The sequence below is a fragment of the Pteronotus mesoamericanus genome, unplaced genomic scaffold (assembly GCF_021234165.1).
Source record: "Pteronotus mesoamericanus isolate MK-2021 breed Mesoamerican mustached bat unplaced genomic scaffold, CSHL_Meso_final scaffold_232, whole genome shotgun sequence".
NCBI classification, from domain to species: domain Eukaryota; kingdom Metazoa; phylum Chordata; class Mammalia; order Chiroptera; family Mormoopidae; genus Pteronotus; species Pteronotus mesoamericanus.
Genome location: NW_026555311.1, coordinates 11232903 through 11259197, shown reverse-complemented (window position 1 = coordinate 11259197; position 26295 = coordinate 11232903). Strand labels below are relative to the sequence as shown.

The 26295-nt window shown below is 37.4% G+C and overlaps 1 protein-coding gene across 2 annotated transcripts in view; it reads left to right on the top strand.

Moving 5' to 3' along the window:
* NFKB1 (nuclear factor kappa B subunit 1) overlaps nucleotides 1-26295 on the top strand; it is a 123393-nt gene that overhangs the window by 21296 nt on the left and 75802 nt on the right. Inside the window, exons 2-5 of one of the 2 annotated variants that reach the window (XM_054591679.1) lie at nucleotides 4727-4772; nucleotides 8419-8494; nucleotides 12843-12880; nucleotides 16909-17007. In XM_054591679.1, the coding sequence (XP_054447654.1) occupies nucleotides 4734-4772; nucleotides 8419-8494; nucleotides 12843-12880; nucleotides 16909-17007 (252 nt within the window). In that variant the 5' untranslated portion in view covers nucleotides 4727-4733. Of the gene's footprint in view, nucleotides 1-4726; nucleotides 4773-8418; nucleotides 8495-12839; nucleotides 12881-16908; nucleotides 17008-26295 lie in introns of both variants that reach the window. The other variant, XM_054591678.1, reaches the window with a different exon arrangement.

The following is a 26295-nucleotide window of genomic DNA, read 5'->3' as shown; positions in this document are numbered from 1 at the left end:
TTTTCACATAGAATGTTGTAACTGGTATTACCACTGTATTGTAATACTGTTTTACTTGTCTTCTCCATATAACTGAAAATTAGGCTAATGATTCTTTAATATAGATCTCTACCTGAGTATATATAAAAATCTAAGTTCACAAAAAGTATTATGATTTAGTGATTTGTTTTTTGAATAAGCATTTATTAGATAAGTAAAATTCTGAGTTCCTTTTCAAAAGTCCATCCCATCAAGCTCTCTCGTTTTGCAGATGAAGTAACAGACAGCAGTGAATTTAGTTGCGCATCTAGTCACATACTTGGTAGTGGCAAAACTCTTTAATTCCAAATGACTTGATTCCTCTTTATTGTATGAAGTCAAATTTTCCCTATTTAACTGCTTGTCTTAATTGACTAGAGCTGTTTGTAAATCTTCAATCAATAATTTCTTGTTTAGACTAATACTTTCTTGCAAATCTGTATGGACTTCTTGTCCCATAGAACTGAGAGCTGCCGTTTCGCCTTTTGTTGAAGTTGCCCACCATTCTCTATCCCACTAGGAATCCTCTCGAGGCTTTCTCACTCCTCACCAGACACACAGGGCCCTAATGGACATCTAGAGGGTTTCATTGAATAATAGGGTCCTCTTTGGATGATTTTGTCCTTATTGAAGTGTTGGATGGTGTATTCATTAGGGTGAGGGCTAAACTGTTATAACAAAGAGCTTTGCCAACAATACACGGGATTAAAGAACAAAGAAATTTCTTTCTCACATCACCACCACCAGTATTAGCTTCCTGCCATTCATCATCTATGTGGTAGCTGTGCCTTCTCCATGTCTAGGTTTTATCCACCAGAAAAGAGAAAAAACAAAACCATGTCAAGGACGTTAAGCCCAGACCTGGAGGTGACACAGAGTAGTTCTGACATTCCGCTTGTGAGCACTTCATCAGATGGCCATCCGTCGCTCCAAGGCGGTGTGTGGTACACTCTAGCAGAGCAGCCACTCTTCCAGCTACAACTCTGTTTCTGTGGGGAAAGAATTTTTTGGTGGGCAGTTAACATTTTCAGCCCCAGTCTCAAGTGCCTTTGAGTGCTTTGTAGACTTCATGGGGAGGAAAAAAACCAACTTTGCCTCAGGAATTAATGTTTGCTTTCAACTTTCTTTTTTAACTTTTATTTTTTCATGTAATATATCTAAAATGTGATCTTAGTGAATTTAAATGATAATTAACCTATATTTAAAATAATGATAAAGATATTTCTTAAGTAATCCAAAATGATATGTGATTTCAGATTCTGTTTTTATCTGACAATGAGGTTCTTCATTTTTCTCAGGGCCTCTGGGCAGGAGAAGATCACTAGGGCCTGCAATGTATTCCCATCTGGCTGCAGGTGATTAAATCTGAGACTATAGCCTTAATAATAAGGGCTCTTATTTTTGTGTGTTTTTATTACCATTTTAAAATTACAGTATTTCTATACAGTACTTGCCTCTCATCCATGGGGGTTTCCAACGCCCCCAATAAATGCCTGAAACCAAGGATAATGCCAAACCCTATATATATTATGGTTTTTTCCCCTAAACGTACTTATGAATGATAAAATTTGATTTATAAATTATGCCTGGTAAAAAACAACAATAACTGATGACATAATAGAACAATTATAACAATATACTGTGATAACAGTTACATGAATGTGGTCTCTATCTCTTAAAATACCCTATTGTACTGTACTCACACTTTCCCCTAAAGGAAGCACTTTATGACTTCTCTTTGACATATTCACATTGCCAGCATCACTACTTGCACTTTGGGGCCATTATTAAGTAAAACAAGGATTATGTGAACACAAGCACTGAGATACTGTGACAGTCGATCTGCCAAGTGGGTACTAAGGGACCAACAGGTGGTGGCATGCACAGCATGGAGACACTGGACGGGGGATGAATCACATCCTGGCTGGGATGGGGCAGGGGGTGGCAGGGGATTTCATCACGCTATTCAGAAAGGCGCACAATTTAAAACTTATGAATTGTTCATTTTGGGAATTTTCTGACTGTAGGTAACTGAAACTGCAGAACGGGAAACCGTGGTTAAAGGGGTACTACATTTTGACAGCGGCAGGAAGTGGCCTGCGGCAGTGGGGCGCCCTGAAGGACAGAGCGCAGCATACTGTAGCCAATGTCTCCTGGTGCCATGATGCTGTGAACAGGCCCTTTTACAGCAGGACGGCCCCCTCTTAGCTTTTCAACTTATGAGGCGTACACAAAACTTGGAGACAGTTTTAACACCACCACAGGATTCATGAAGGCTTGGAAAATGATCCACAAAAAGAGCAAAGACTATAAATCCTTGAAGTCTACGTGGTGACAAAAAGAAATGGCCTCTGAGAATCCAAATATGCATAATTTTTATCGTGAAGATGAAGGTTGGTTGTACCAAACTACAGGACACTGTTATGAGCCTGACGTAAGGGTTTTAGACTATACATAAATGGCAGTTCTTTCATTATGCAGTCCATCTGCTGTTAGATTTGGATTCCAAAGAAGAACTGTGCTAAGTTATAGCAAAAAAATGGGTCATATATGGTCTTACTAGAATAATACAGTTTACACCTGCATGATGGAATATTTTTTCTCCTGTTTATTTTTTTAATTACATTTTATTGAATGTACTGTCACAGTTGTCCCTTTGCCCTGCGTCCAACCTGCACCTCCCACTCCCCCAGGCAATCCGGACACCATCGTTCATGTCCGTGGGTCGTGCATGTGAGTTCTTTGGCTACTTCATTTCCTGTACTGGACTTTACATCCTCATGGCTATTCTGTAACTACCGATTTGTGTTTCTTAATCCCCTTGCCTCTTCACCATTCCCCCACACTGTCTTTCATTGTTTTTTTCAAATAGATCTCTAATTTCTTGCTCTTTCTCGTCTCTTGGCACCCCTAGGAGGCAAACGTTGGAATACTTGAAGTTGTCCAGAAGCTGCTTACACTGTCCTTGCTTTTTTGGATCCTTTTTTTATCTTGGTGTTTTGATTGGTTGTTTTTTGCTTCCTTATGTTCGAAATCATTGATTTGATTCTTGGCTTCTACTCTACTGTTGTCTCCCTGTGAATTGTTCTTCATTAATTGATGTATGATTCATTTTTGACTGGATCTTTTTTATGCTGTTGAGGTCCTATCACTAAGTTCCTTGAGCATCCTTATAACCAGTGTTTTGAACTCTGCATCTGATAGGTTGCTTATCTCCCTTTTGTTTAGTTCTTTTTCTGGAGTTTTGATCTGTTCTTTCATTTGGGCCTTGTTTCTTTGTCTCCATTTTGGCAGCCTCCCTGTGTTTGTTTCTATATTAGGTAGAGCTGCGGTGACTCCCTCTCTTGGTGATATGGCCTAATGTAGTAGGTGTCCTGTAGGGCCCAGTGGCACAGCCTCCCCCATCATCCAAGCTGTGTACTCGAGGTGCGCCCTATGTGTGGGTTGAGTATACCCTCCTTTTGTAGTTGAGCCTTGATTGCTATTGGCAGGTCAGTGAGAGGGATTTACCCAGGCCAGTCAGCTGCAAAGACTGGCTATGACCATTAACCACCAACCTTTGCCCTCTGTGTAGGATCAGCTATGCAATTGATTGGGTAGTGGTGCACCGACATGGTCTGTAGCTGGTCACTGGGTGCACAGGCTCTGCGGTTTCCCGTGTGGTGCAGGCCAAGGTCAGCCCCAGCCTGCGTTTTGCCCGGGGCCACCCTTCCTGGGCTATAGAGCTATGTGAGATGGCTGCTACTTGTGCTTGGCTTGGAGATTCCCAGGCAAAGTGAAACTGAATCTAGGCTGGCTGCTACTAGTGCCAGGCCTGGGGCCACCTTAGCAAGAGGTATAGTGGCTGGAGGCCCACTGAGGCTGGATATTTCTTATTTGAGAAAATTTAGGAAGTTGTGAAGCATGAGTCAAGACCAGACATTCATATGGAAAAGTCTCTGTTAGCAGTTTGGGTGGGCCCATATGTTGGGTGGGATGGAGTCTCGGGGGATCTCCAGGGAGAGCAAACAATGTTAACCAAGTGATGGAGTCTCAGTATGACACTGGCCTGCTGGCTCTGTGGCTCTGTGGGGGAGGGTTCAGAAAAAGGATGATGGCCTTTGCCTAACTTTCTATCTGGGAGAAAGCTGTCCCGCAGCTCTTGCCTTGATGCCAGACACTTCAGTTCCTCCCCCTATGCCACTGGTGCCATTCAAGCGGCTACCCTGGTGCTGGAGCTCGGAGGGAGTGAATCAGAGTAAGTTCGTGTGTGGGTTCTTTAAGAAGAACTTCTTGGTACTCCAGAAGTTTCTTCCCCTGACACAGTTCCCACTAGTTTTTGAAGCCAGAAGTTTGGAGAATTATCTTTCTGGCACTGGAGCCCTTGGCTGGGGATCTGGTGCGGGGCTGGGACTCCTCACACCCGTGATATCCCTCCCGAATTTTTATCCATCAAATGTGGATATGGGACCAGCCAGTCCTGCACCTCCTCCCCTCCTATCAGTCTGGATGGATGTGGTTTCTTTAATTCTGTAGTTGTCAGACTTCCATTCAACTCAATTTCTGATGGTTCTGTGTGATGGTTGTTCTATAATTTAGTTGTAATTTTGATGTGGTTGTGCGAGGGGGAGAGCCACATTTACATATGCTTTCATCTTGAAGTGCATGATGGAATTTTTAAGGATCATTTCAGTCTCACAGTTTGCTTTTGTTTTGTTTTGATACACAGCTCCAGGATGGCAGAAGAGGATCCCTATTTGGGAGGGCATGAACAAGTAGGTATTCTAATATCATCTCACTGATAATTTTTTGTAAATATTCATATTTTTAAATATACAGAGGTAACAATAGTAACTACCAGGCAAACTGAAAATTGGTAAAAATTTCTTTCAATTGTTTTTGCAGTTTCCCTGTCCCTCCGTGTAAGGTCAGAGAAGACATTTCTTATAAATGAGTAACTTAAACCCTGCTATCATGTACATTGCTGCATAAGAATTATATATGTTGCAGGTCAAATGATAACTACTGTATTAGTGTCCTAGGGCTGCTGTAACAAATGACCACAGCCTGCGTGGCTTAAAACTACAGAAATAAATTCTCTCACAGTTCTTATCAAGATGACGACAGGGTTGGTTACTTTCAGAGTTCTGAAGGAGAATCTGTCCCATGTCATTCCCCCAGCTGCTGGTGGTTGCCAGCAATCTTGGCATTCCTTAGCTTATAATTCTATCACTCTCGCACATGGCCTTCTTCCACGTGTATCTCTCATTTCTCTGTATCCAGACGTCTGTCACTTTTCCTATATGAAGGCACTAGTCACTGGATTTAGGGCCCACCCTTCAGTATGACTACATCTTAACCTGATTACATTTGCAAAGACCTTATATCTAAGTAAAGTCACATTCACAGGAGTGACTTGATCCTGTCTTTTTGGGGGGAACACAAAATATTTATTTAAAAGTCATCAAATGAGGAGGCAGATTGATATAGTGAAAATACCTTTTGGACTCAGAATTTGAAGGTATTTATGTAAGTGCTGGTTGCTACTAATGAGCTCTTAAAGCTTGAGGAGTCACTTAGCACCCCTGATCCTCACTTTTCTCCTTTGCAAAAAAAAGGAATGCTAACCCCACACTAATGGGTGTTGCAAAAACTTAATGAGCAGTGAATGGGCTTTGGGAGCATAAAACTCTTCATTATATTAGCAGTTATGAAGAGATACCAGTATTTTTTTTTCTCCTAGTTTTTACAAGGAAAATTTAAAGCTTGTAGAAAAATAGCCCAACAAATCTTTGCTGATCATTATTATTTTGCTTTATATTTATATATACATTTATATATTTAAACTCATTTATATGTTAGCTGAGCCATTTGAAAGCAATTTTCAGACTCTAGAGTAATTGCAATGGCAATATTAAAATTTTAATATAATGATTTAAGAAGTATGTAAACTGAGTTTTATTCATTCATCAGCTATTTACTGAGGCATTATTATGTAGCAGAACATAGCTAAGGAGGGGGTACAAACATAAGTGATACATAAACCCGAATTTCAGAAACTGTCACTCGAATGGGAGAGACACTGACATAAATAGCTTTGTATGGTGGTAAATACTGTAATAGTAGTCCGTACAGAATGGGGCGGAAATGTTGAAAGGCACTGCTCCCTGCTGCCTGGTGGAAGAACAGAGTAATGGAGGACTTTCCAAACGAGGCCTATGTAGGCTGAGATTTGGAAGATGTTAACTAGCTAGGCTAAACGAGGAGAGGGAACACAAGGCTCTAGGACACGCCCTGGGCCAAGATTCTTAATCATTTCATACTTTATCTTCAGTGTTAACCACCTAAAAAATGAATTTCCCAAATTTACACATGCAACAATCAGTCAGAAAGATCAAACCAAAAGTGAAATACTTTTAAGGGGTCTAGTTATTGTTTTTTAAAATGAAATAGACATATCTAGCACTCATTACTCTCGATAATGTTCTGATTGATTTGGAAACAATGAGTATGCATTGCTTTTTACATTAAGATGCTCCTTTTGAACTTTATTGTAATAATGGTGATATAGGATAAATCTAGGAACACTTTCTTTGATTACAGAATGAAAGACATTTGGCTACTCATATTATCAAAAACCTGTGTTTTACCTTTCGTTTTTAATGTGCCGTCTCTAACAGTTAAAGGCAAAGTCTAATCCACATTATTCTTGGTTTTAGACCATGCTTTCCTGTTTACTTACAGGAAATCTTGTCAACAAGAGATAGACCTTTAGGCCACACAAGAGTAAAATCTGCTAAAAAACATTCATTTCAAAAGTTTTTCTTATGTGGGCATTTTTGTGATCATCAGCAACAGAGATGTGGGGCATGTTCTGATATTTTCATTTTTTTTAGGGGTAAAGTACTTGAAATTTAGGTTTTTTGCCTTTCTCTCGGGCCTAATGGTACATATTTCCAGAAGTTTACTTGTCTTCAGTGAGATAGGCTCAGTGTTGCAGCATATTCTGGAATTTGTTCTCCACCTTTGACCTAATACACAAGGCAAGCCGCACACAGCACAGCTGCTCTCTTCTTTGAAGTGGAGTGTGTGTCTCTCTCCCAAGATGGGTGCTTTTGCCCTCTAACTAACCATTTTAACCACCTGTAAGACCATAGGAAAGATTTTTTTCTGCTTGGTCATCTTTTCTGCCCTGAGACTTTCTGCTTTGAGAATGCTCTGTAAGGTGGGGCCCATTTTTACAATAACATGTTTTTTCAATCCTATATTTCCTTTTCAGCAAACAAAAGCGTAGATGAACTTTACTCTTAAGCAGTGAAGTAGAGCACATTTATTATTCCTCAACTGAAAATCTGCATACCTCACAACTGAATGTGAAGTATTCTTTATTTAAACACTGTTTCTAACTCTTTATTTAACTAGGCATCTAGGTTCAAGAACCTAGTAATAAAAAAAAAAGTAAATTGTAACCCTGGTTATTTTTTCAAATACCAGATCCAGAACACTTACCAACTAGCATATCATAAAAAGTGAAATATGGTTGGTTTCTGTGTAGTCCACAAACATTTCAAACAGAAATATGAATTTAAAGTCTTAACTAAACTTAATGGAAAGAAAGTTTTTTTCTTGGTATAAGTAACTATTAGTAACATATGAATATAGAATATAATTCCATCAAAATATATTTCATGCCCAGAAGAAAATATGTTTCTCCTGATGCTATAACAAATTACCTCAAATTTAGTAGCTTAAAACAGCACAGAGTTATTCTCTTATAATCTGGAGGTCAGAAGTTGAAACTCAAGGTGTTGGCAGGCCTGCTTTCCCTCTGGAAGCTTTCATTCCCTGGCTTTTTTGGGCTACTAGAAGCCACCTGCATTCCTTGGCTTGTGACTGTGACCCCTTCCATCACGCCAACCTGCTGTCTCCATCGCCACATCTCCTATTGACTTTGATATCATGCATCCCTCTTATCAAGCCCATCTGGATAATCCAGAAGAATGTCCCCGTCTCTAGATTCTTACTTTAATCTGCAGAATCTCTTTTGCTTTATGAGCTAGTGTTCACAAATTCTGGGGATGAGGGTCATTCATTCAGGAACTGTTCATTACGTATCCACTGTGTGATAAACATAGACTGGGCCCTGAAGATAAACAAGTTAAGCAAACTGCCCTTCTGCGCTTTATAGCTACGTCTTTCTTTTCTAATCCCTTTATCACATAAACACAGTCCAGCCCTATGTAAAGGTCCACACACATGAGAATTTAGCTAGGTCTCATGAAGATATTTTTAAAATCCTGATTTGAAATATATTCGGCTCTAGTTTTGGTTCCTGAAATTAAGTTTTAGGTCTACCAACTTCAAATGTTTAATACAATATTAGAAAAATAATGGTTGAACATTTTAATTTTTTTGTTGCAGATGTTTCATTTGGATTCTTTAAATCATACAATATTTAATCCAGAAATATATCAACAAGAGATGCCACTGCCAACGGGTAAGAAAATTCCTCACTTCTACTATCCTATTGTTTTGCTGTTACTTTTTTAAATTCAGGATTTGCTAGTAGTCTCTTTTACAAAGTCAGTAATGTACCTATAAAGGAAATGGTGATTATGTTCTAAGAAACAATCTTTTAATATTATTTTCTTGAAATATATTTGCACAAAAATGTTTTACCCCCATTACACATTGTATGACTTACAATTGTTGCTAATATCTGCTAGGACAGCTTAGAAGGAATTTCTTCACTGAATATAAAGATTTTCCCTTTTGACCAATCTTACTGTCTTTGGGTTATTTTTAACTCCTCTTTGTTTTGTCCCAGACTCAGGCAGTCTCAACTCCTTAGATATATTCCAAAAACACTGTTTGAGTTCCTGTTGTGTTTGCCAGTCATTGGGGAAACAAGTGTACAAAAATCATAAAAATCAGGTTAGTTGTAAAATCATCTTTTAAAAAAGCTTTTAGCTTTACATTCTGACCCGTAGAATAAAACGCATAATAATCATCCTTCCTCCTAACATGACTGTATTAATTATCATCAACCACAAATTGTTTACTCTCATACGAGTGATTTTTAAAAAATCAACTCATTTAGTCTCCCTTTTTTAATTTATTGATTCATAAGTAAGCTGTGTGTGATGGCTCTTTTATTATTTTTTAAATTTTTTCAAGTTTATTTTTTCATGTATTTTTTCCCATTGTCCTTTATCCCCCTTATACCCTCTTCCCCCTCCACTCAGCCGCCTCTCCCCTGTAGTCACCACGCTGTTGTCCATGTCCGTAAGTGCTTTTTCTTATGGGCTCCTCCCATCACTAACAGGACTTAAGGGATGTTCAAAAGCAGTGTGAGTAAATGATGGAAGTTGTATATAAAACAGGGAGTTTTGTAATCGCTGAAGCGGACGTCAGCTCTTTGATTTACCGTAGACTTGCTTGGCCTCATTGGAAGACTTAATCCAATTTTTACCATTCTCATCTAAAATTATTCTTGTTTTTCTGGTACTTACTTTTCATCTTTTAGATCAGAATGTTTTTCTGCATTTTTATCTCTATTATTTCTAGGAGTTCATGGGAGGAAAATCATCTGCTATACTTTCACCTTCACTATCAAAAGTTGTACTGCTGAAGTCTTTTTCTCTTTACCCCACAAAACATACTTTGTAGGCTGCCGTATCTGAGATCCCATCAACTGCTGTCTAATTCAAGCTCTAGGTCAGCTTCCTGTGAAAAACAAGTAACTGTCTTGGTGTTTTCTGTGAACTTTTAACTTTGGGGCTCAAAATATTTTTCTTGGTATTAATCCTTTATTGAAAACATAAGAATTTGGTTCCATTCAATGCCTTGTAGATACCAGAAAGTATCCTGAGGCAAATGCTTTCATAATGTTTTTATTTCATCAGGTTTATGGAGATAGAAATAAAATTGCCAAAAGAACCATCTTAATAAATATTCTGTGGTCAGAGCTTCACAGTGCAGATATTATTTTGTCATAATATTAGAAAAACTTTAAAATTATACCAGAAAACATTATTTCCCAGTTATAACTTCATCATTTTTATTGTCATTCTTCCCTTTTTGTTGCAGTAGCATAGTCAAATTTTTATAATCCAAGATGCATGCTGTTTTATTCATATTGTAAAGGGGTAAAAAGATTATGGAAACCAATACTGTGATTTTCACACGGACTGTTTTATCTTGTATATTTCTTGAAATCTAAAACTATAAGTAGTTAAAGTATTTGTTGAAAACTATGGGATATAGTACAGCTGTTAAGTCCATAACATTGTGCTGTATTTTAAATTTCTCTATATAGTGAGTTATTACTTCATGGGATAGACATGTAACCAAAAGAAAATTGGCATTAAAACAAAAACATGCATATGAAATCTAAATTTTCTAGTTGATTTAACTTTTGCGTATGTTCCCTAAAAAAGAAAATTGGACGCACTCCACTGATAAGACTCCCAAATCTTGAAATTTCACCTTTTTAAAGGAAATTTAATTATTCAGCAAAAATAATAGAAAAACTTCAAGTACAAGAGTCAATAGTGAGTGAGATACACCTGTGACTAATATAAAATAGTATTTCATATCAACTGTAATTAAAAAATAAAATATATTGGGTTGGCCAAAAAGTTTGTTTAGTTTTTTCTGTAAAGTATAAGACACATTTTTCATTTTCTCCAATAGGTTATTGATTTAGGCATTTTGAGTATGTTGGCTACTTCCCATGTGGTATGATGTTGATTGTCCTTAGTTAATGTCTTGATTTAATCACTATCAACTTCAGCTGGTCTGCCAGACTGTGGTGCATCATCCAGCGAAAAATCTCCAGCATGAAACTTCACTAACCGCTTTTGACGCATTCGATTAGTCATAGCACCTTCTCCATACACTGCACAAATCTGTTTTTGCATTTCAGTGGCGGTTTTACCGATCTTGAAATAATAAAGTATAATATGCTGAAAATATTGCATATTTTCTTCCCTTTTTAATATTAAAATGGCTACACAAAAATTCACCAATTTTGATAAGTTTTTTTAAAATACACTTTGATATGACAGCTGTTGCAATACAACCCAACAAAATTGTTTCAAACCAAGTTAAAGACAACAAAATGCTACCTTACAGAAAAAAACTAAACAAACTTTTTGGCCAACCCAATTAGTAATTAATAATAATAGTAAGTGAGAGACTTGAAGTTTATTGTAAATGTGTTCAAACTCTCCTATATTTTCTATGGCTTCCAAGTACTGCTTTCTTAGAGGTCTTTCTTCATAATATATTCTAGGAGGAATTTTCTTGTGACTATACTTGTTACATTGACATATAAGCTATATGTTAGTAGTGTGAAAATATTTCTCTTTCTAATTGGTTTTATCTTATAAAATATTAAATTCTAGCCATGTTTTAGAATCTTAAAATTACAATTACTTTTCTAAAAGTAATTTAAAACATCCAGGGATAAATTTTATACAGATAATACAGATGATTTACCTAAATTATGTTACATTGGCCAGTTACTTTCCATATTACCTTTCGTTTGTATGTTTCACTTCAAATTCAGTCATTTTTCAACTGACTTTCTTATAAAATTCTTGAATTTGTTTTCTGCAGTTTTCTAGCCTTATTCTGATTCATCATAAAACTAAGATAAAAATAATTTCTCTATTAAATTAGTAGTTTATTTTTTATTTCAACCTGAAGGTATTTAATTCTTCATAAATTTATTTATCTAAAATAGGTCTTAAACTTAGGCTAAGAGACAGTGAAAATTGAAATGGACACAAGTATTCCCTTAGTTTTCTTTTTTTAGTACCAAACTTTTAAATTCACATGTGAACAATTGAGAAACACCATATGCCTTTATTGCAGAGCAATGGGTTATTATACTGTTGACATAAGACCCCCATGGGGAGGTTAGGGACTTTCTCATATTGAACAAATTTATATTTATACTGTCAGAGGTTTTGCTTTTCCTTTGAGTTTCCAAAGTCAGATACAATCAGTATTTGGATTAAGCTACCAGGGTTTTTTTTATGGTTTTATAATAATTAATTGACATGCACCTATCTTCAGTTAAATTATTTTAAGGATTTTACAAAATGCATGTGCTTTTTTAGAACATAGTTTTTATCAGAGCACAGTGTTCAAAAGTTGTATACAAACATCAAAAGCTATGGATTAATTAGAAAAGTCCACCATATCTGATAGACCAAATTAAATTTGGGAGGGTGGGGGAAGAAGCTAGCAGTTAGAGAATGAAGGCAGTACTTATGGATTCAACTAGGGGAAAAGAACCAAAAACGCAGTGTAAGGAAGAGCAGACAGCCTGAGACCATTATCTGTGTATTTTGGACATGTAGGTGCCAACTCAGTCTCGAAAGTTCATAGGAAGCACATTCCCTCTGAGGGAAAGTCAAAATCTAATGATGTGAGGCAAAATAAAATATCATAGAGTCCAGGAAGTTGTTGCTGCTTTTAATTGGTATTTGTGTCATTTTTAAGATTCTGCATTAGTACACAAGATTGTGAAGGCTATTAATATCATCCTACCAAACATCAGGCCTTTTGTTGTATTGTACAGTATACCATCACCATTCAAGAAACGTTTATTTATTATGGCTTTCTAACGGTGTAAGACTATTAAAACAAGGATACATTTAATATTCAAGTGAGGAGGATAAATTATATCCTTGTGGAATTTTAGCTAAAAAAATTTTAATTGAAACCTCTTTTTAAAAACATAATTTCAGTTTTTTACTTGCTTAGTATTTTATACCGAATTTGAGAAGCCTCACATTCTTTTGATTTCAGTCTGTTTTTTTTGTTTTTAGCAGATGGCCCATACCTTCAAATATTAGAGCAACCTAAACAGGTAAGATTAAAGGGGTGGGCACTTTCTCTTTGAATGTTAGATCCATAAGTCTAATATTAATATCTTAAGCACCAAAAAATAGTAACTGAATTTTGTGAAGGAAGTAGCTTTTCTAGAAGGTCAACAACATGCCAGCTTCTGAAGTAATGACTTCATTTGTCCATTTTACATTTCTCTTAGTCATTTTTCAGACTGCCTTGAGCCTCAATATGTAGTTCTGTAAAACTTCAGTTATTTATAGATCTTTGGTGTCTTACAATCCCTACCAACTTTGCTTAGCAGCCACTCCTAGAAAAGATAGGTTCTTTCCATCACACTGAAATACACATAGATGCAGCTCATATATATACACACAGCTCACACGGAGTTAACACCCATCAGTTATGTCCATGTGTGTGAAGTACTTACTAGCCTTCCTCCTACCTTTAGTAGCTCTAGCCTTTTCTGTTCTGTCTTTGGGACATGTACTCTAAAGATACTAAAACCACAGTGGGAGATAGTATTTGAATGGACAGTCGAGTCCTCTTCCTTCTGGTGTCAGCTTTAGATTCAGCCTCTGTAGAGTCAGGAGGGAAGCATTTTATTTTCTCAGGCTCTTCCTCTTACCACTGGATTCTGTAGAGGATCCCTGAGAACTGAAATGGCCTTCTCAACCTTTTCCAAATCTGTGGATAATATTTATTGGAAATTGGATGGGACCAACACTATGAAAGAGGAGGAAAGAGAATCTTTAATATCTGCCTATAGATTTCAAATATGAAGCGATAAGAGTAATGGTATAGTCCTTTACAGATTGAAAGCAAAGTTTGAAATCTCTGAATGGATGTGCTTACCAGATTTGTGTGAGACTGAGGGTATGTATATGTCCTGTCCTGTACATACCCAATACCTTTCCTAAGTATTTTTAGTACCTCCGGTGAGTGATTATAGCACTTTCACATTTTGTAACATTTAACCAATGCTAACTAGGTCAAAAACTTTAAAGCATTTACTGTGGTTACTATAATTATATACATATCTGGATTTTGGTCATATTTAAAGGATATAAATATCTTAACTATGACCAAATAGACTCCTTACAAGGCTGAATTGAGTCAAAAGTTTTTGGTGCAGAGACTGGAATGCCACATGAGACTTTGAGTCATTGTTCTAGTTGCTTGTAGGTGACGCACCCGACTCTACAGGCTGGTGACATGACTTTCCTTTGCTTATGTCCAGTTCCATAGTAGGAAGGTTGCAGCTAAGGGGCTTCTCACAGGAGGTCACCAGTCCTTGCAGACCCTCCCAGTGGAACTTTATCCCTAAAATCCCATGCAGTGGTCTGGCCTCCCAGAAATTTTTCTATTGGAAAATCTAGATAATTTCTGAAACTGAGAAATCAACTAAAAATTATTTGTCTTCATACCAAATGTTTTCAAATATCCATTTTCATAAGTGTAGCACTACAATGAGAATTTTAAATGCAATTTATTATTATGGGTCTAACAGTTATAGGGAATAAATGACATTTATAATTTACCTGAAGGGATATATATTTCCAAAATTTATAACTTAACCCATTATATGTGGAGGTGTAAAAGCTCATTGGAGTAAAACAATGTATCTATGTACCAAACTGATGTTATTTTGATGTCTGACTCCAGTGAAAGTAAGAAGGTTGTATTTAAGTCAGACTTTCTGACCTGGTGGCTGTTGCCTTGCCTTTGAGGTTGATGACTCATATTAAGCAAATGGAGTTACTGAGATGAATGGCTGTGGATTTGCAAACCTTTAATCTCAAAAATTTAGAATCAGAAATGCATCTAGACTACTCATTTCAAGACATTCTATCTTTCCTTTAAAAAAAAAAGAGGTAATAAATATCCACCCTAAGGTTAAAATTCCTTTAGAACTTTAGATACTCGTTATGCAACCATGAAGATATCCATTTTTTTTTTAACTTAAGCAAGCTACTAAGACATGTCTCTTTAATCATTCTATTTGATACCACTCCCAGGAAGATATAAAAGGTTTACATGCATATATTTTTCCAACTGTCCTAAAGGAATTCTGTGATTCAAGATAATGAATTGCTTTATTACATTAAAAAAATAAATAAAAGTTAGAAAAATAAGATCTCTTTGCCACAATTCTCCCCTGTCCTGACAGAGATGAGTCATAGTATAGATTGCTAATCTTTAAAATGTCCAATTCTGTTGCATATTATTCCGTGGTAATTATCTAATACTATTTAAAAACTGAAATTGTATTTAAATTGAGTAGCAGTCATGTAAATTTCTACCTTTATTTCAGAGGCTGTTACAGATGCTGATACGTTTTCATGCTTTTAGTAATTTCATTAAAGTTTAAAAATAAGCCAACAGCCCTTGTCTACAAAAGTACAGGGCTGAATTTGTAACTTTTTTTTTAGTGTGAATTTTTTGAAAGGCAAAAATTGGAGAATTGCCTCTAAATGACTAAGCTCACCTCAGAAGGCTCTGCTAGCATTTAGATCCCACTGTGATGAGCTGATCATACCCTCCGAACCTGTGTGTGACTTGAGGTTTCCTTCACTAGGGAGTTTACTTCAGGCCATACTCATCCCATGAAATATGCTCTAGTGCTGATTCTCTTTGCATAAATCAGGAAGATCTCAGAGAGTACAGGGACAGTCAGTTCCTGATGCCAAAGATTTAAATTTGTTCAGGGCCACCTGGACCACTCAGATACTGTTTCCCAAGACCCTACCCGAGGAACAATGAAATATAGTGCAGTCTAAGGAGGAAGGCAAAAATTTTACATTGGGCAATGAGCTCAAAGCTGTTAAAACCTTTATGCTTGCCGGCATTATAGTTGCTGTGAGTGTGCAGGGCAGAAGCCCCCACTAGCTAGCAGTCAGTGAGCAGAGCTCGCATGGCCTAGTAATCTAGCACTGTTTAGATGAAGTCAGTCCCACAGAAATAAATGAAAGATGAAGTTATTACTTAAAGTATTGTATATTAACATATTCTTTTCACTAAAGGATGAATTTGAAAAAATATCTGGTTAGTGACTGTATAAATATAAACTATTAACACTACCACAAATTGATTTACATCATTATAAAGTTGAGTCAGGAAATATATTGAAAGTTCCATTAATATGATTATGAGATCCATTCTCATAATTGTCTGTTTTATTTTTTGTATACACATAATTGTTAGCTTTGTAAAGTGTAAAATATTAGAACTAGGATACCTTAAAGATAGTCTAGTCTATTCTCATTTGCATAGATTAAAAAAAAAATGGGACTTAAGTGTTTTTTAGCCCATAGTAGTTCACATAGTAAAGACTTCTGGCTAACTCTTCATTCATTTACAACAGTTATAAAATTCTTGAGTTAATAATATTTAAAGGACCTGGTTTTGGACTCATTCAGATCAGTTAATATAGAGGGCTTGAGCTTGATAATATCAATAATCATAAAATCAAAACTCTTAATCTTCTGGATTATTGAAAGAAGCTGACCAAATGTAGAGTGCGGCATAAGATGTGTTCTACAACACTGACATATTGTATTTAACAAGGCCTTTCTGTTGTCTCTCCTGAACCAACTGTAATCAAAATAGATAAAAGAATTCCTTTAAGTTAGAGTCAAGGAAGCATAACTTGGAGTAATATGGCCAAGTTCAGAGCTTGGCGGCAGCAATTTGAGATGAAGAAGCTCTGTTTCAAACAAGCTGTGGCATGTCGAGTCCAAGGCTTACACTAACTCTTCAGCAGTTCACTCCCCACTGAACTGCTGTGCACAGCAGGAGGGTTTCTGCAGGGTTCCGGACTCAGCGTTTACACCAGGGCTCTGTACACAAGTGCCAATTAACCTCAGTGTTCATAGTAAGATTATGGGAAAAGTTGTTCTTTTTTACAGCCTCCTTCCATAGCCTCCTTTCACATATTTCTTGGTTTTTCTCCCTCATCTAATAAACAAAATATTAAAAATATGTATAGTTTGTCCTGATACCTGTTAGTAAGTGCTTCTCAAACTTGTTGGCTCTGTGCTGACTTTGCAGAGAGGATTTCGTTTCCGTTATGTCTGTGAAGGCCCGTCCCACGGTGGACTCCCTGGTGCATCGAGTGAAAAGAATAAGAAGTCCTACCCTCAGGTCAAAGTAAGTTCATGATATCTTTCTATGTAGATTTTGGAAATTTTGATTTTCTAGGTATAAAAGTGAGGAACTGCTTTATACAATTTGCCTTTGCCCCTAAGCTGAAATATTCCCATGATTATTATGCTTTTTAAGTAGAAATTTATCTCTTAGCAATAGAAGTGACAGATTTTAAAACTTCATTATTATTTCCATTTAGTAGAGATTATATCAACATTAGCCAACCAACTTTTACTATGTCTTGACCACTTTAAAGGGTTTTTTAATTACATACTTCTTGACACTTTAATAAGTCTTTGAAAGAAGTGCTTAATTTCAGCTCTTTAGAGGTTTAGTGAAAAATGAAACAGATGACTTGAGTGTATGGACTGTATAGCGTAGTATTTAATATCAAGAATTCAGATCCAGACTCACTCTGCATGGCTTGCTTAAGTTATCCAGCACTTCGAAACCTCAATACCCTAATGTGTGAAATGCAGAAATACTGATCTCATGCCCTTCATAGAGTCTCTTAGAGATTAAATGAGCGGGGGGAATATATATGCCCCCCAAAGAGCCTGGAAGTACCATAAGGTCTCTGCTTGAGCAAATGCAGATCCACAAGTGCTGGTCTTTGGAATGCACTGCCGGTGCTGTGCGTGGTCAAGCCCTTTACACATCTTCAAGTTCTTTTTCTGTTTGTTAATTTAAGAAGACTGTCTTTCTCTAAGTTAATATGAGCTGTTTTTATTTTCATAAATAGTGTCATGTTTCATAGACTGATTGATAATAGTTTTTCAGATAAGCCAGTCAACATTTGCAGTTTTGTTGTTTATAAAAATTTGTATTTGTTCAGTAATTCAAGGCTTTGGCTATCAACTGAATTCCTAGTAAGGTGTGTGTGCCCCCCTAGGATATGACATACTTTCCGCCTCAGTTTTTTCGTTGGTTTGTTTTGTGAATAGGTAAAAGGCAACAGTGCAGACCCTCGGTAAAATTAGCATGATATCAAGGAAATTTGTCTTTGGTTTTGCCAGGCTTGCATTTTGTTTCCTCCCTTTCCTCGCTCCCCACTTCTAACCTAGGCCTTTCTAATTTCTTATCCCTGTTCCAAAACAAAAGACAAAAAAATGTGATGTTATTCCTTATCTTTTGAGTGAAACCCACCCATATTATAGAGTATGGGTCCGACCAATCATATTTGCATTTATGTCTCCTACCTCTCCTGTGGAATGAAAGATATTTTTCTTATTTAAGGCCATTAAGCAGGGTAAATATGATATGGTTAGCCCACAGGAGATCACAGTCTTATTTATGGTCACAGTCCTTTAGAATCTAGATGAGGAAAGAGGAGCAGCGATTAAACAAGGAAATTAGCATTTATTAAGCACCAAAGATTTTCCAAGTGCTTTGCATATATTACCTCTTCTAATCCTCATAATTATGCTGGTAGGTTAAAAGTGTAATGCCTGCAAGAAACCGAGGCTCAGAGAGAAGAGTTAACTTGCCTTTCTCACAGGATTCATGGCTCTCTATCCTACAGTTGACTGTTGCTCATTGAACTCTCACATGGAATGTGTGCTTTTGCAATGCTGCGGGCAGGGACCTAGGGGACAGGACATGGGAGGACAATGGTGAAATGAAGGACAGAGAATTATAACTCTGGAAACAAGGGATAGTGGGGCCTAGCAGCAAAGCATGGTCAGATATTAGGGAGTTGAACCCAGCACTTATCTTTGTAACACAAGTGTCTGTGTGCCATATATATAAATATTGTATGTGTCCGTGTGTGTGCGCTTGTGATAAGGATAATTGAAAAATACATGTTATCAGCATTGACACTGATTATAATTACTGAAGAATTAACATTAAGAAAAAACTGGGAATTTTTTCTGGACTGGCTCTGTACAAAACTATAAATTACACTGTTTTCATGAACTAGCGCTCTGGTCTTTTGTGGCTGAATAACAATTCTTGGTACTAACAAGTACATGACATTGACTTTGTTGTAAATTTATTATCTAATAAAAAACCTTATGTGTTCATTTATGCCCAGTCTTCATATATCCTTTCTCATGTAGTGGTTGCTGCCTTACATTTACAAAACAATTAGAAATGAAACAACCTAATGGACATTAGATGTTCTTATCACATTATAGTCTCTGTATCTGTAAGTGCAGTACTTAGTGGAAAAAACAGATACATAAACAACTAGTAATAAAATGAGTCAAGTACATTATTAAACTTCAGCTACAGCTTTATTATTTCACCCATTAATTTTTATTCATTAATATTCACCATATATGTATTAAGCATTTAATCACCGTGTATGTATTAAGCATTTAATCCAGGTGTAAGAAAAAGAAGAACAATTTAGAGAATCTGTTACAAACTGGCATTGTTCTCCCAGCCTATCATCACAGACAGAGTTTAAATGATTCTGCTGTTTGTAACAGTTAAAGGAAGTAATGTTAATTATCTTAGAAGCTCTTGATAAGAAGAATGGGGAGGAGGAAGAGAAAGAGACAAGTATGAGATTATTTTTTTCCAGAGCTCTTCTCCCAGTATCACTTTCATTAGTATTTTCGGAGTGGATAGCTGAGGGTGACCTTTCAGTTTACAAGATTTTAAATCCCTTTTCCCTGTAAAGTCTAAGCAGGGGAAAAACTTGCTCTCGGTGGATATCTCTTATCAAGAGGATCTTTATAATTGCACGTCTTCTGCAGTAGCTAACTAGGCACCAGCTCTGTGTGAGGTAAGAGAAACAGTAGACAGACACACCTAGGCCAAGGTTTCTCAGATCCTTCACTATTGACATTTTGGGCCAGAAAACTCTGCTGTAAGGGGCTTTCCAGTGCACTGTAGGATGTTCAGCAGCATCCCTGGCTTCTAGCCACTAGATGCCAATAGCATCCCTACAGCTGTCACAACCGCCCCTGGGGAGCAAAATCACCTGCTTGAGAACTGCTGATCTAGATACAGTGTTGAATCAACCTTAACCGTTGTTTTTTTCATACTTTTCTAGTCTAAAGCTGTGACACATAGGTTATAGAGGATTGCCTATGTATATTATTTTGCAAACATACTTTTCCTAGTTATTGGCAGATACATATTTTCAAGATACTGGTCATAGTGACTGTGTAATCTCCTAGAATCTCAGAGGAGCTAGTGTACTTGGATATTAAGGCGAAAGATAGAAGGAGAAGAAAAAAGCATATATTAAATATTCCATATTCTATGATAACTGTGTATCTAAAAGTAAACATAGTAGCTCTTTTGGCTCTCGGCATAAGCTGTTACAGAAGAGAAAGTGAAAGTGGAGGTGGGTTCAGTTAAGGCTGTGAACCTGCAGAGCAGCGGTGTGTGAGCAGTGGGTGCATCTATGGAATGGTCCTCATCCACACTTTTGGTGGAGGGAGGTATAATTGGAGAGTGTCCCCACTTACCCCCAGAATCCATTCTGCAGGAACTTCAAAAGGAGGGCATTTACATTTACTGGGGGAAAAAATGATATTTTCAAGATTTGCTACGTATCTAATAAAATACATTTGTTCAGGCTTAACAGTAAAATGTTATGGGCTCTGCCTTTTCCTCACTCACACACAGCCTCTTACTCTTCTGTCCCCTCCAACCTCCTGCCCTCTTCTCCCATCATGCCTCTGTGAGCGTACACCACTCCCTTGAGAGAACGAACGGCAGGTGGCCTGGCGTGCACTCAGTCATAGCAGGCTGCAGCAGCAAAGTGTTAGGGCCAACCCGAAAGCTGTTTGGGCTGGATGTGGTTTGGGGGTGCACACCCCTAACTGCATTTTACAGACCACATAAATATTTAACCTGCTTGGCTTACTGTCTTGCTGATTGTCCAAATATACTCAAATTAAATCATTTAGGACCAACTCCAGGAGGCTACCCCAGCCTTTCTTTTTCTACTGAAATCTTGTCTCATGTTTAAAACTGTTCTTCAGATAAGCTCAGTGTAAGCTAGGTTTAGATGCTTTTTTACTATGTCCAGATTATTTCTAGAATGCAGGCTACTGGACCATCTGTTGTCCTGCATATTTCCTTCATGTCAGAGAACCCCAGTTAGCTTTCTAGAGTCTTGCTGTGTAAGTCTTCACATTCTCTTTTTAAAATTGTTTTAAATATAAAAGCTTTCAAGCATATAGAACATTTTAAAAACTGATATAACAGACACAAGATATCATCTCAATTAAATACATATTAACATTTTACCATATTTGCCTCTGAGCTCTCTCCCTCTTTCTAAAATAAAACATAGTTACAGCTAAAGCCCCACCCATTCATCACTTTTTCCTTTTTTCATACATAAACCACTATTCTAAGCTTTTATTCTCTGACGTGTTTTACTGGCTATGTCTTTTTTCAGGGCAAATAAGAGTTAAAACTGGTATCCACTGGAGATTCATCTTCACTTTGATCCTATTGACTCCTCTTCCATCATCTAGATAAAATTTATTCATTTACAATGTGGAGTTTATTCTCTTACAGAAAAATAATTGACAAAAATCTAGGTAAAGTAAATATGCAGTCTAACTCTTATAACTTGCTTTAAAAAAAAAAAGGAGCGGAGGAGGAAGGAAAGCTTCCTGTTGTTAAACATTTAATCACCTATTATGCTGTCCTATAAAGTTTCTCTTAAAGTGTCCTCAGTTCTAATTTCATCAGGGAGCTCCTAATGGCAGAAACTGGCAGAAAAGCACAAGTACTTTCCTCAAGGCCAAGCTTGTCCCTGCCTGTTTTTGACTCAGCAAGGAGTGCCAGGGAAGGCTCATTTCCCTCTTTTTCCCGAAAGTTATGCATGAGACTTTTGTTAATCAAACTGCCTTCCCCTTCACAGAGGTGGAAAGGTGCCAAAAGGATCAGCCCCATGGGGCTTCAGAAGCCCTTCCTGATTTTCTTCCCGAGTGGCCAGGAAGCACCCATTCTCAGCTAGAGTGACATCCTCTAGCGTGGCTCACATCATGCCAAACAGAAGTCAGCATCAGTGACCTTGATTCTAAATCCAAACAGCTTGCCCATGGTATTCTTATTTTCTCTTTAGTTATAAATATCAAGTGCAATGGACTACAACTTGAAACACAGCTGATGTAAGTGTAACTATTTTTAATCAAATGTTTTCTGAAAGCTAGTTCTCACATATGTTTTCTTTCCTGAGTGTTTTATGTTGAACAGGGGGCATGTGGTGAAATGTTTAGGTTAACAGCAGCTTTTTGTTGCCGCCCCCCCCACCCCCGGCAAATTAACTTTTTAAATCAACTCTTGGTGCCTCTCACTTAAAAATCTTAAATGCTAAATTTCTGTTAAGTCAAATAAAGACTGGCTGATCTGCTGTGGCATTTAAGGATATCACATATCCTTGCATAACTTCCCTTTCCTTTGTGTAGACTTGTCTGATTTGGGAGTCTTGCCATTTTAAGGATCGAGTTGTAATATCAATTTTAAATAATCTGATTCAGTTGCTAAAAGCAACAGGGAAGATCACCAACAATCAATTAGGAAAGCATATAGAACCTAGTTGATGGCATTTATTAAAATTTCCACCAGCACTCCTCAGATGTTCACTATTTGCATATGTTAATAAGAGAAAATCACCATACTCCTATGTACAGAGTCCTGTGCTATTGAAGAGAAGGCTTTGTAACCTGGATCCCTTTTAGTGGTTTCAGAGAGCTTTTGGACTTCTGAATTTATATGCGTATGTACGCTTCTGGGGAGATAAGTATAACTTTTTGTAAGATTTTCAAAGAGGAGGATTCAAACATGGTTCAAAACCACTGTTGTAGGTTACATGTTACTTCAGCTTTTTGACAGTAGCTAATTGAAAAATTGGTGCATATAGGATGTCTTTTAATTTTTTTTATTTTTGTACTTTTTAATCTTGTATTTATATTTTTTTTCATTTTCAGCAAGTTGAAATACTTCAGGTTGCTCAACACAAAGCCCAGCAAAGTCTCCCCTCACTTGGGGTGAAGGGTAGAAAAGAAGGGAAACTTGGTATCAACAGCCAGTAAAGATGAATCGGTTTCACTGCTTTTTCTCTCTTGCTCTCCATTATAAATTAGAGGAAGCTACTCCTTATAGGAAACCTCTAGCACAGATCATAGCTGAGAAAACTTAACCTCTAGAAATGATTAGAACCATAGGCTACTTGAATTTAAAAATCATTTTAATTTTAGTTACGTTTTTGTCAGTTGTGGCTCGGTGACCTTTCTCTCTTGGCCATTCCCATTTTTCTCCCCTGTACTCCTCCTTAAATCCATGATTGTTCCTGGGACCATTGTGATTCTGAAGCAAATCTCTGATGGCTTCTTCTAACCCCAGTGGTCCCCATGAAGATTGTATAGCATCTCTTCATTCCATTCAGGAATTCATGCCTCATTAACTCACATACTGATTATTCTTTTTGATAAGGTAAGAATATATCAAAGTACGACAGCCCCAAGTAGTGTGTAATACCTCTCCTTCACATACAGACTTTTTCCCCATGTCAGCAGGTCTAGAGGTGAGGCAGTAAACTACCCTGCAGCCTAGGTTGCCTCTCTGAGGTCTCCCGGGGGTGGACTGAAGTGCCCACACACTTTCACAGAGTGCCTCTCAGCTTCAGGTCCCCATCTACACAACAGAATGATTACAAGAAGAGCTTGCTGAGCTTACCTACATCTCATTTAACCATGGCAGCAATCCACAGCAGAAGGTTCTATGATCCTCATTTTAAAAATGAGGAAATTGAAGCCGAGAGAAGTCATGAAGCTTACTCCGGGTCTCACAGCCTTTCAGACATGGAGGCCAAGATTTCAGTTCAAAGAGTATGATTTAAGATTCTACACTCTTAACCATTAATTATAATATTAAGAGTCTATCTCTACTTGTGGGGTCCTTCAGATCTGTGGTCCTTGGTCATGGGTGTGCGTCAGAATCACCAAGAATATTCTAACCACACAGATGCCTGGGTCCCATTCCGTACATTAATCTATATATCACAATGGGTCATCCAGCCAATCTAGGGTTATATGATAATTTCTAAGGACTCATGTCATATAAGGACAACATATAACAACAGATGAATGATGAGGTACATCACGGTATAACCAGGGAATGGAATATTCTGCCACTGTTTTAAAAAATAATTATGAAGGCTCTGTACAACATGGAAAACTGCTTATGACCTAATGCTAAGAAAACAGGCAGGATTCCAAATTGAAATAGTAATTGCTGAAAGGATTTAAGTCAGTGAAAGAGTTAAAATCAAGGTTAGAGAGAGTGGAAAAAAGAATTTTCAAAATGAAAAATAAGTTTGAAGTATGTGGAACATAGCACAGAAAGACAGAAAACTTGAAAGAAAGCTATGAGACACAGGGCACAAGAGAATGACTAACAGGTGCCTAATTGAAGTGCTAGAAGGAAGTAACAAAGATACAGATGTCTGGTCCTACACTTAGAAGTTCTAGGTCTGGGGTGAGGTTCAGGTGGCTTGTGGACCACACCTTTAGGTTTTAAAGCATTAGCTCTGAAGTCAGTCAGTGCAGGGCTGGACATGATGTCGACTCCTAGTTTTGCCACTTACTAGCAATGTTACTTAATCTGGCTAAGCCTTAGTTTCTGCATATGTAAAGTTGAGATAAATACCACCTACTTTATAGACTACATGTATAAATTGTTCAATGCCTGTCACCTAATAAGCATTGAAAAATGATAGTTGCTTCTATTTTTTATATACCCACCTACATTACTTTGAGTATTGAATGGCAACTTTGCTGATTAGTTTATGGAACCATGGATCTACACAGAAGCTTCACCAGTCCACTCATTTATTCTCAACACAACCTCACTAATTATTTTTGTTTCCACTCAATTTACGCCCTATCCTTCTTCCTCTCTGGGGTTATTAAGGTAGGCAAGTGAATACAGATGCTATGGCGAAAGCTTACTTTTAGATGTAACACATGATTTCTTATGAAAATCTTTTATGTAGCAGGAAGCCAGAAAGGAATTTAGTAAATTCTTGTTAGGCTCCTTGACTATTTTCTATTAGGCACTACGCATATACAAATTTGCACAAGTACTGTATTAGTTTCCTAAGGCTTCCATAACAAATTACCACAAACTGGGTGGTTTAAAGCAACAGAAATTTATTCTCTCAAAGCCCTAGAGGCTAGAAGTTCCAAATCAAGTTGTCATCAGGGCTGCACTCCTCTGATGGCTCTAGGGAAGTGTCCTTCCTTACCCCATTTTAGCTTCCGGTGGTGCTGTCAGTCCTTGACACTGACTGGCTGGTGGCTGCATCACTCTGATTTCTGCCTGCCTTCCCATGGCCGACTGCCCTCGGTTTCTCTGTGTCTGAATCTCCCTCTCCTTTCTCTTTTAAAGACCCCAGTCATAGCTTTTAGGTCCCACCATAATCCAGTTGACCTTATCTTAGTTATATCTGCAAAAACCCCATTTCCAACTAATGCCGCATTCCGAGGCTCTGAGTAGACATAAATTTTGAGAGGGAAACTAGTCAACCCATTACATGTATATTATAGCATTCAACTTAAAAACTAGTGGTCCTGAAAGTATGAGGTAATTAATGACTATTTTAACCCCATGGTGCACTGGGAAAGACAAAGGTATCCATGGTGTTCTCTTATATATCATTATTATAGAGAGAGGGCGCAGTAGAAAACTCTTTCAAGTTGGAGAAACTTGCCAGTATTTTGAATAATTTCTTAAAGAAAGTAATTTCCATGCTATTTCCCCATTGAGTAGTTGATGGGCCTTCAGTCCAGTGGTATTCCAGGAGATGTTTAATAACTGGTTCCCCAGGAAAACAAAATAAAGCCCTGATCTGTAGCATTTGTCTTGTTTCCTGGATGTAAATATTCCCACCATCTTGAATTTCAAGTTACGAACATAAAGCCAGCGGGCTTGCAAAATTTCTGAAAATTCACCAGTCACTCTTGTGAGCAGGTCAAGCCAACTCCAGCATACCACTGCAAGATTTCACAGAGAAAACAGATATGAGATCATATCCTAGGTATTAACCCAATGAGCAATAGTCAGATCAAGAGAAGATAATAAATTGTATCATATAAGATTCTTTATTCATGCGTTATATAATACCAGCAACTTTGCAGGATCTGAGTATACTCATTAAGTTGCTAAAGTGGAGACATGTCATGTACTATAGATAGTTAAATTGAGCTGTGGTTTGTTTAGTGAGCAAAATGCTATACTTGAACAAGTTAGATCTTACTCGAGATTGTGCCCTTACAAATGGTGTGATTTTCACCATGTTGCTTCATCTCGCCC